General features: G+C 41.8%; 1 protein-coding gene across 1 annotated transcript; it reads right to left on the reverse strand.

The window, feature by feature from the left end:
- Window positions 1-25: 25 nt before the first annotated feature.
- ankle2 (ankyrin repeat and LEM domain containing 2) lies at window positions 26-10,179 on the reverse strand. Its single transcript, XM_079222451.1, has 13 exons — window positions 10,089-10,179; window positions 8,686-9,198; window positions 7,741-7,935; window positions 7,126-7,310; window positions 6,450-6,638; window positions 6,223-6,345; window positions 5,763-5,826; window positions 4,998-5,177; window positions 4,787-4,889; window positions 4,138-4,328; window positions 3,004-3,874; window positions 1,932-2,063; window positions 26-1,002 (listed from the first exon to the last, which is right to left on the reverse strand). The coding sequence occupies exons 2-13, from the start codon at window positions 9,185-9,187 to the stop codon at window positions 792-794; spliced, it is 2,946 nt and encodes a 981-aa protein (XP_079078577.1). The 5' UTR covers window positions 9,188-9,198; window positions 10,089-10,179; the 3' UTR covers window positions 26-791.
- Between the last annotated feature and the right edge of the window lie 959 nt (window positions 10,180-11,138).

An 11,138-nucleotide genomic window follows, 5' to 3' on the forward strand; every position in this document is an offset into this window, starting at 1 on the left:
GTCCAGGAACCACCGAGAAAAGATGGAAAATGTATGCATTTATTGAAGAACAAAATAAAAAACATGGAAGATCTCAGTCTAATCAGTTTTTCCCATGTTTGCACTAATCATCTGTAAATCCAGCCAGTGAGATTGCCATGTCCAGATATTTCACGTATGAACTAGAGAGTGTGTCCAACCTGACAGAGCTGGTCCATCACTTCAGAAAATTAAGGCAATTCCTGAACTGAGGAAAACATAGGAAATGGCAGTCGGTTTAAACACCATTAATAAAAACATTACATTGTTGTGCTACTGACCAACATACAAAAAATTACTTTTAAAATATTAACAATTTACTTTTCTTTTTAAAGAACATCCTCAGTGACAGAATCCTGTTGAGGATTGCGCACTAAGGTTTTATTGATGAACTAACTTTGGGAAGTGCGGCTTGCATTCACAATATTAAAAAAAGTTGACTCAGGCTATGATACAGGTGCTTCACACTTGCCACAAATAACATTACTGTCAATTCAACATGGCCCACGTCCGTACAATACATCAATTATCAAGATTTCTTTTTTTCCTTGTTAAAATCTTGAGTGTACATCACAACCCAACGTGATGAGAATTCCTGTATTACATAGGAGTAGTACCATACATTAATACAAATCTTCCAGACACTTGTGCATATTTCTGTTAGGTATAGGGTTTCTGAGCTCAGGTGTAGCCACGTTGGTGCAGCTGGATTTGTAATGAGGGAGGGAGGTTAGGAGAGGGTATGGCCGCAGTGGGGGCAGAAGAGTGGTCAGTTAGATTGATGGCTCGTTCAAGTGCTTGAGGCGGATGCGCTGGATGTAGCTAGCATTGGCAGGGCTGTAACGGCTGGGGCTGAAGTCTGGCGAGGCGGCATGCCGGGCGGGACTGAATCGGCCGGTGGGAGACATCAGGCCGCTGACCGGTGACCCAAGAGTTTGATGTTGCTTCCTGAGTCGTGGTTTTACCACCGCAGGGCTGGGCCAGCTAGACGACACACATCAACACCAGTCAGTAGTTGCTTTTTCAATATCGTTACCGAGCGACTAACTGAAAGGTAAAATTAGTGAAGATTTGACTGCCCCATAAAACAACCACAACCTAGCTGCAGAGGGTTGACAGGGTTGTTTATCAAAAACAGGAACTGAACAATTAGTGCACCTGGTGATAAGATTTATACCTTTTCCCTTCTGTTAGTAAAAAAAAAAAGCCCACATACTGAGTCAGCACACATGCTTCGATGCCATCATCAGCAACTAAGGTGCATCTAAAGAGCCTCTTCGACCATTTTTGTCAGTGTGTAGACATTTTAAACTGTTGATTTTGTCTTAATGCCCCATATTTTTTTTTATCACAAAACACTACAACTGCGAAAGCTGAAAAGTCCTCTTTGCACCAGACATCTGTGTTGAATATATATTGTTCTCACCATGCTTACTCCCTTTTTTGTAAACTTATGTGACATTATTTTTGTCAATTAGAGGACTATTACAATCTATAGAGTGCAATTTTGTATTTCATATTAATCATAGTGTAGCAAGACTGTATGAACAACCTTAGCAAAGACAGACTGTTAAGACTGTTCCAAATTTCTCCGCTGTGGGACTAACAAAGGATTATCTAATTTGATCTTTATATGCTTTTATGACAAAGACTGTAAACGTAAATTTACTAAATAATATAGTCAAGAGACAAACAACAGAGGTCATGCATTCATGCCAAAATTAACTCTGAAACTGAAATGTTTCCGTACTAAATAAATATTTTTAACAGTATTGAGGCTATAATCTGATTTAATCAGCCACTGAGACCCAAATTCTCACTCTTTAGGCCAGGTCAGGATCAGGTACACACAGGAAAACCAATAATAGAGAATAATATGCATTGCAAGAAAATGTCAGCCACGCCGATCCTACCTCTGCATGTCTGACGTCGAGTACGACTTCATTGTGCTCTTCCACTTGAGAAGGCTGGGATACTTCTGGGGATCGAAGTCTAAGCCTTCTATTGCTGACAGGACGTCTCTGTCCAATTTTGATGGCGAATCCCTGTAAAAACATGAATTAACAAAATGAATCTAATTATTATCAAGTATTATTATGATCGTAACTCAGAAGTTTGGGATCATCAAACCCTTTTGTCACATTCCCCAAATAGCATTCAAATTGGAGTGTGTTGTCAGCTGATGTTGCAGTATACATTCAGGTCCATACGTATTGGAACGGTGACACAATTTTTCTTATTTGCACGACTGCAATGATTTCAAACGACTCAGTTAATATGTGGTTGAAGTGTAGACTTTCAGCTTTAATTTAATGGATATAACAAAACTATCGCATCAACCATTTTACACACTCCCCCACATTTTCAGAGGCTCAAAAATAAATCGGACAATTGTTTAACAAATGGTTTGATGGCCAGGTGTGGCAGATCAAAAAGGTCTGGAGATGATTCAAAATGTTGAATTTGCATTTGGTAGCTGGTCCAGGGAACTCTCAGCATGAGGACCACAGAGGTGTCAATGGAAATGAAGGAGGCCATTAAAAGGCTGACAAACTACACAAGTATTAAGTATTAAAAATGATAATTATATTCACTATTATGTTAGTTTGTCCAATTACTTCTGAACCTCTGAAAATGTGGGGGACTGTGTAAAAATGGCTGTAATTCCTAAGCAGTTAATGTCATATTTTTGTTATATCCATTGAAATAAAGTCTACACTTCAACCACATATTGATTGCTTTATTTAAAATCCATTGCAGTCGTGTAAATAGGCAAAATTAGGAAAAAAATTGTCACCGTCTAAATACTCATGGACCTGACTGTACTTGTCTGGCATAGTATTAGACTACAGCACCCCAAAACTATTAGGCAAGACCGGCTAACTAAGTTTTTGATGCATCATCTTGTCAAAAATGATCTGAAACATTTTCTATTTCAGCATTTATAAGTTCTTTCAACAACTAAGACAACATCATGACACTTACCCGTCAATGAAAAGTCCTCTTCTAATATGTGGCGGGGTCCTCGGTAGGAACTCATTAGAGTTATCTAAGGACTTATAGGAGGACCCAGAGGATCCTGAGCTGCTCAGGTCCCTCCCCCCATGGTCCCATGACTTGGACCGAGCACAGACGTTGCGCTCCCCTGATACTGACCCCCTAGTCCTGCCCAACACCTCCATATTCTCCTCTGCTTCAAAGTACTCCCCTGAGCTGCCACTGCTGCGTCTCTCCTCTGTCCCTCTTCCCTCTGTTCTCCAGCCTGGCCCCTCCACAGTATCACCATCCTGACTGCTGTGACCAAGAGATAGGCGGTTCAGCCCGGAGCTCAGGTCTGTGGCTGAGGAGGAGCTGTAGGAGTCCCGGACCTCCATGTGCCGGCTCCCGCCACTGCTCCTCCGCTCCCTGCAGCTGGTGGTGCTGTCCAGCGGCTCTAGCAGAGACATGCGCTCAAACTCGACCATGAGATTGGAGATGGGCGATAGCAGGCAGGAGGAGGACGGAGAGGTGCGAGGAGTCACCTTGTCTCCATTGTGAGTCCCATCTCTGGAGGAGGAGCACAACCCATTTTTGCAGACGATGCCGGGCGTCAGGAGGCTGTCGTCACAGCAGGACAGCAAGTTCTGCTCTGCCGCTGTCTCGATGAGGTCAGCCCCGCGGTGGTGCAGTATGATGGGCAGGATGTGGAACTCGTGGCCACCCACTGCTCCCTTCAGGCAGTCCTTGGATGCAGCAGAGGAAGTGATGCTGGTGAGTGCTGCATTCTGCCGGTTCTTCATCTCCTCAAGGCTAATGTCATCACCCTCGTCCAAGAAGGCACCAACAGAGATGGAGTTGCAGAACTTTTTGGGCTTGCCTGCAACCGGGGATGATAAATGACCAAAACAGATTTAAAACTTGTCATTATTACAGTGTAATCTTATTATATAATTCTTAATGGCAGGAGATTATGCAGCTCTGTAAAATATATTTCCATGTTTATTTCATATGATATTATGCCATACAGAAGCTACAATGCCAACTAATAGAATCGGTCAAAGAGGGTGATCTGGAATGTGTGCGGCGCATTGTTGTGTTTCAGAACTTGCAGCTGCTCAGATATGGTGCGGGTGAAGGTACCTGGAGAGGGGGTTTTGAACCTGTTGCTGGTCTCATTCTCCCCAGCCTCTTCATGAGGCCGTGGGCTGAAATCCTTCTTGCTAAGGTACTCGTCCAGCTTGTGAAGCCCCTCAGTTGATGACAGATCCACAAAACTGTCAAGAAAGTCCCAGTACTCAGCCCATGGATGGCCCATCTCATGAGCCAGGTCTCTGTAAATAAAAGATAACTTATCATTTAAATTAAAAAAAACAGGTGTTTTCATAGTGCTTTTGAACCATTTCCAGTACTAATGTGATTCAGTTGTTGAAAGTGTTTTACAGAGGATTCGTCTGTATGCTCACTTTGGAGGGTGCAGTATGTGGTGCTGTTTAATTGTGTGTGTGTGCGGGGGAAGAGAGAGACAGAGAGAGAGAGAGAGAGAGAGAGAGAGAGAGAGAGAGAGAGAGAGAGAGAGAGAGAGACCAGGGTGTACATGGCCCAACATGTTTGTAATCCCCCAAAAGAAAACTGATCATGCAAAAAGTATTTCCTTCAGACTAATGCCTTTATGCATTCAAAACTGATTTAATAAACCCAGTAATATCCCCCTTCATTAGCCTCACAATATATCTGAGAATACATAGAAAGTTATAAAGACAACATAAGCAGAATAAGGTCGTGGACGTACCTGCCCACTCTCTCTGCCCCACGGTCAGGATCAGACTTTAAAATGTGGTGGAAAAGGTCCGCCCTGTCTCTGGGCGGTGTCTTCCAGGACCGACGGAAATTATCTGCCTACAGGAGAAAACAATATGTGCTGGTTACTAAATGTTTTGAATGCAATGCAATGTTGAGACGTGGGACTTTAGTAAGCATAGACAGGTAATCAAGTAAATAACTTGCTTTCGAAGGACTCAGTGGGCCAGCGAAGGCTGTGACAGCCATCACTGGATCCATTGGGCTTCTTGTGTGCCGCTGGGTCAGCGAGAGACTTTCTGAGGACTCAGGTGACCACAGACCACCAATGATTGGCTGAGAGGTGTTGTCGGTTGCCCTTAGCAAAGGGATATAGCAGCGGTCTGAGAGACAACAGACAATTGAAAGACATATATTACACATAGATTTTAATTGAGGGTGGCATCAATGGGAATCAAACCGTCGCAGAGTATTGGAAAACAAAATCAAATTTGGCACGTTGTCAAATGTCTGTTTTGTATGATGTTGTCAGTCCGTGCACAGGGCAGTGAGTAAAGATATACAGTATGCAGAACTTCATACCAAATGCCATGCTCTCTGTCTAACTTCAGTACAATACCAGTCTAACACTGCAATTGTGGGAACATAAAATGTTCTTCTTTTTTCACACCCCAGGCCGACTCAGGGGGTTGAACAAAAACACACAACTAGAGCTGTAACACTATTTGTAATACAACATGGGCAGCAATTTATTCAATATTACCCACAGTTATATAGCACCTCAACCTGCTAATTATGTGTTTAGCCTAATTCCTTATATCGGCCACCATGGCTATCACAACAAAGAAAAAAGAAAAATCAATGTTGACGCACATTGCCAAATTGAAACTATAGGATGTGACATGAAGGCAGGGGAGAAGAGGAACACAAACTTTAATATTTTCAGAAATGTGTGCGTTTGACCTTACCCTCCAAATAGTCAGTTATCCTCTGCCTCACTTCTGGGGTTTTATTTTTTCTGCTACAGATAAGCTGTGGAAAAGAAAAGACAATTAGTGATATATAGTTTATGCAGCTGACAACATACAACTGTTGCTGGATTAGCTGGGGAAAGAACATGCTCATCTAATTTTAGCCTTCAATGTGCAGTGAGTGATTGTTGCCAAAAGATTAAAAAAAGCAAGCTAAAAGGTCACGGCTTCAAGACCTGAGCGAGCATAACTGTGCCTCCCCTCAGCAACGACACCAGTGTTCAGCAGTACTGTGCAAGGCTGAGTAGCTGCTAGACAGCTTCCATATGTACACATTCATGAATACTTGCTGTGTAATAACAACCAGGAACAACAACAACCCAGGCTATACTGAAGGTTCTCTAACTCATTGGGCATGTAACAAAGTTCAATAAGGGTTAAAAATAAAACTCCTTACATCAAACGGCTTTTGGCCATCCTTGTTCTTACAGTTCTTATCGCTGTCAGGATGCGAACACAGGACATTAACCACGTCTGGACACCCAAACTTACAGGCAAAGTGGAGAGGTGTTTCATAGCCCTGGAACATACGGACAAACAAACAAAATGAACATAGCCCTATGAACATTATTTTTGAAATAATCTAATTTAATTTGGTTTTGCTGGTATGGTGAAATAACTTACAGCCTTATCTGGAGTGTTGAGGTAAAGATCTACAATGTAGCGGATACGTTTCTGCAGCATAACTTCCTGGTCGTCTGGATACATGAGGCGCATAAACTCTGGGTTTTCCAGGGTGTCCAGGAGCAGCTGGGCGATTCCTGCCTGGTTCTCCTTGGCTGCCACATGCATTACGTTGTACCGGCAGCCCTCCTAACCAGACAAAACAGTGGAACAACTGTATGGATCAGGACATAATCCTCTTCCATCTACTGTCAACAGGAAATTATGCTTCATTTTGCCTAAAAGCAGCATCTGACCTTGACATCACCTGCTGAAGTTAGGGATTTAAAACTGATGCACAAACATACACTACCAACACACACTAGGTCATATGTTGTCTTTATCTTGGCAACTGCAAGCTTGACATTGGCATTAGCTGAAAGGTTGGCACTGATGTGGAAAAGACATTCATGTATCAACAAATGTCAACATCCTAAGTAAGGCTAATGCATCGCTATAAATAGTACACAGAGTTTGAGATATCCCAACAGTACTACTCAGACAAGCTCAAACAATGCTGCCTCATAATGTATTAGTTTTTAATCAATTCCGTTTAAGAAACTGGTTAAGAAAGTTACAATAAATAAACAATCTGAGACAGAGTACACCAAGACATCACAAAAAATGAAATCCTCACCTGCACAATAGTGGGATTATCCCCTGAACCAATGAGATAGCGTGGGTTGCTCCAGACCAGCTCGCTAAAGGTCACCTCATCGTTCTTCTCCACAGCTTTCCTCAGTTTGGCGGTCAGGTCTTGAGTGCGTGGGCTCTTGAAGCTGTTGGCCCGCTCCCGGTTTATGGTATCAACCTCCATGTTGTCTGGTGTAGAGCGGGAGAAGAAAGTGAAGGACAGGCACTGCTGTTAAAATCTCCAAATCTTGTTCAGGGCTGGTGTGCCCCACGCATCTGTTAGCGTCAACTACTATTGACCTGACAAAACCTAGAAAGAATGATGTATCTCAACACTATATTGAGTAGTCCTGTGGATATATTGTCCTCCCAAAAAACATCTGCTTTCTCCTACTCTATCAGGCACTAAAAGACTAACTTGCAGAAAATGAGACAACTAACACATTATAAAAAAAATTTAAAATGGTCTTGCTAATGGCAAGGGTGCAAAGTGAGATCGTTTAGATAACTCTATTGGGCAACCCGTGCAATATAGCATGATTCCATGATAACTTCAAGAAACCCAGATTGAGCTATTGATTAGGGCTCTTTTTAAAAACAGATAATTGTAGCTACTTACCTTTACAAATGACCAGGCCTGGTTTGACGGGAGACACACAAGCTGTAGATTTGTTGGGAGAGGGGAAATAGTCACAGATCCCCTTAGCAAACTTCTCAGCATCCTCACGGTTGGGGAAGGCTTTGAAGCGGGCTCCCTTCATCATCTTAACAGCTTGAAGGGCATCTTTCTTATCCGTGTACACGTGTGCTCTCTCTACAGACAAATAAAACCCACTGAGAATCAGTTTTTATCTTTTATCTTAATTTCTTGTTTCATTTATTACTGTATTTTACAGTGACTTTATAACTGGTGGTTGAAGAATTTCTTTGCATTCTGTTTTAGTGATATTTTCACTTCTGTTCAGTCAAAAAAAGAAATCATGTAACAATCATATTTTCATGGGGATCTACAAAGCGACAAAGCTTTCGCAGTCGCAATAAAAGCCAGGTAACATTACCAGCATAGATGTTTGTGGTCACTCAAGATTAATTTTGATCAATACTCTGTTCAGGAGAGTTCAGAAGCCTTGATGCTTACCACCAAAGAAATAACAATACATGTTACACAAAATGCCACAAAATGTTCAGACTACAACAGCAGCAAGTACTCTAGACAAACACATACACTGGACAAACAGTGTAGATATCACAAATAAACCAACAAACCACATGATAAGCTTTTAGACTGGATTTCCGACTTAAGGCAACTCAATTTAACTCATCATGGAAAATAGAGCTCATTCCTCTCTGATTTATATAATTCTGACTTTGTGAAATGATACTGGCTTTACAATTTCATACCAAGTCTAGTCATGGTTTACAGTTACTTTTTTCAGTGCTCATCTAAACTCTTTCCTTTGATTCCCAAATCCAAGACCTTGCAAGTGATCCTGTGCTATGATGCAAACTCTCTATACATAACACTGTAATATGTTGGATAAGTAACAAGCCGAGTCTGTCTTACCATTTCTAGCCAAAACATCTTCCCACAGTGGACATACTCCAAAATAAGAGGTTGGGGACACTTGTGCAAACTTTGAAGGGGTTTCCGTTTTGCAGTTAGAGTTACTGCCTTCCGCAGAGCTGTTTGAGTTTGCATTTACGGCGATCTCCTCTTCTTCTGGAGGGTTGAGACCCACACCGTAGCCAAAGTCCAACTCTTCGCCAGATGCCTCAGCGAGTTTGCTGCTTGTTGCAGCAGTGGTGGGTGCAATGGCTGAATTGGCATATGACATAGGTTTGGCATAACCTGCATTGGAGGCCGCACCGCCCAAGAAACCCGCTGAAGAGCTGTTGTCCGATTCAGTGCCACTGCTCTCTGGCCCGGCCAGGACTCGAGCTAACTTCCTCTCAAAGGTGGCTCGGGTGGTAGCAGTAATTGGACCACACTTGAGGTCTGCTCGGGCAAACTCCTCACGCAGTTCATCAGCACTTAGACCCCTCAGCCTGCTCAGAACCACCTCCATGCTTCAGCTCCCTACAACACAAAACACAACAGACCTCAGCAACTATCACCAGCAGTTAATGATATCAAGAACCACAAGGCTACTTTTTCAATTAATACTTCAGCACACTTACAGAATTATTTCTTAACCACCTAAAAATGTCTGTTCCAGGTAGACTATAATAAATAACAGTCCTACTAACAAATAACAACCATAAAACCAGAAATATATTAATGTATACTTGCCTTTAAACACTCTGGACATATAACTTGGCAATTACTCATCAAATATTAATATTAGCACATGAACTAAGACAATGATCAGATTGGCAAGAGTCAAATACAAAGGGTTCTTTGTTTAGCAAGCCATTCGCCTGCATATTAATAAATGTCATCCTTACTTTTAATTTTATTCCAACAAGCTGTCACACATTGTAAAATATAATACAGACTAATTTTACCAACAAGTAAATCCCTGTCAAGTATTTGCAGGTAGGTTGCACACATATATTACGTAGCTACTGTCGTTTTAGATCCCCACATTATGAATCCAACACTTTAAATCTTATCAGACTCAACCACACTATAGTGGGACTAGCTTCTGCTAGCTTGCTTGCTAACCAACAAGCCAGCTTTAGCAGCCGGGGAGCATGAGCGAAACTGCTCAGATGAAAATCTAAACCGATAAGAGTAAAGTACACAACTTTGGGGTGAAATATTAACGATTACAAATAAATAGAAAAGTGGATACATTATAACGATACTAGTCGGTTCATTCGCATGCTGTCACGCCCAAGTATGTCATTCGAGGTGTGTTTTCTGGCTGTAACGCAACACATTTGATACGTCTTAATGCTTAAGATGTCGATACAAATCAAAGTCTACGTGATGACATCTAGTAACAAATATGTCCCTATACTTACCATGGAACATTTTTATTTAATATACGCGTAGTTGAGAGAAACCGTTGTTAGTTGTGTACAGATAAACTGTTGGATAGACACAAAGCTGGAGACGGTCTGGAAGAGTCTCATTGTTTACAACATGTTCTGCGCATGCTCAGTTTCAAGGGAGGGCGCACGCTGCATTCCAGACCGGTGGGAAAACTTAAATAAGGACGACTTGAGGGTGACAGGCACCGAACATGAGGTGAATAGTCACCTTTTTCTCTAAAACACGAAACGAAGATAAAAAGATTATTTGCAACCGCCATATGACACGGCTTACGTTACTTTATCATAACGAAAGCAGTGCCGTGTCATGATAATTACTTGTATTCCTCCCAACAGAGACATGCGCTATCTTAATAGCCTACTCCCTTACAATCGCATGCAATTGTACGCTTGATCGTGACAAGAGTTGCGCAGGAAATTCATATTTTGGTATCTTCGCTGGTTAATGATAAAGGAACATCAGAAAGCTGCGTTTAATTGTATTTTCAGGACGTCTCTTATCTTTACGTACTTTCCCCAAAGGCTTGAATGTAGCATTGCACTCTCCCATTGCAGACGTGATTAATCCATGGAAACGATAACCTAGCGAATTTGGGTCTAGGTTATTGTGGTCAATAACAAAATCCACCTATTTTAAATAAACGAAATAACAAATTGGTGGAAATGTAGTGCCGATATAAACACCCCACTAAAGAATATTACGTTGGCACAATCATGGAGGCCAACTTGGTCAAGCATGTATGAGGCAAGCCAACTGCAAGACATGGCGATTCTCCAGATAATCATACATACACCAGAATAAACCTAATGTACCAGAATAGATCTTTGTCTGTTAAAGTTGGAAGCAAATAAAATCAGGACGACGTTCGTTCGCTTTACAATCCGTTCTCGGAAGCTGAGTTTGACAAGCATGCTAGCAGTCATTAGCCACTTAGCAAGGCAAGAAGCTAATCATCCAAGATGCACGTTATGAAGCACAGTAAGAACACCGTTCCTGTATTTTCACCAAACACATAGCCG

The sequence above is a fragment of the Taurulus bubalis genome (assembly GCF_910589615.1).
Source record: "Taurulus bubalis genome assembly, chromosome: 8".
In the NCBI taxonomy this organism is placed as follows: Eukaryota; Metazoa; Chordata; class Actinopteri; order Perciformes; family Cottidae; genus Taurulus; species Taurulus bubalis.

Bases quoted from the DNA above. Each gene is read 5' to 3' on its own strand.
- ankle2 (XM_079222451.1), bottom strand. From the start codon at position 9,187: ATGGAGGTGGTTCTGAGCAGGCTGAGGGGTCTAAGTGCTGATGAACTG. The intron at 4,890-4,997 runs GTTATTTACTTG...TCCTGTAGGCAG, and splicing joins ACTGAGTCCTTCGAAAGCAA to ATAATTTCCGTCGGTCCTGG. The intron at 4,329-4,786 runs GTACGTCCACGA...TTTTATTTACAG, and splicing joins GGGGCAGAGAGAGTGGGCAG to AGACCTGGCTCATGAGATGG.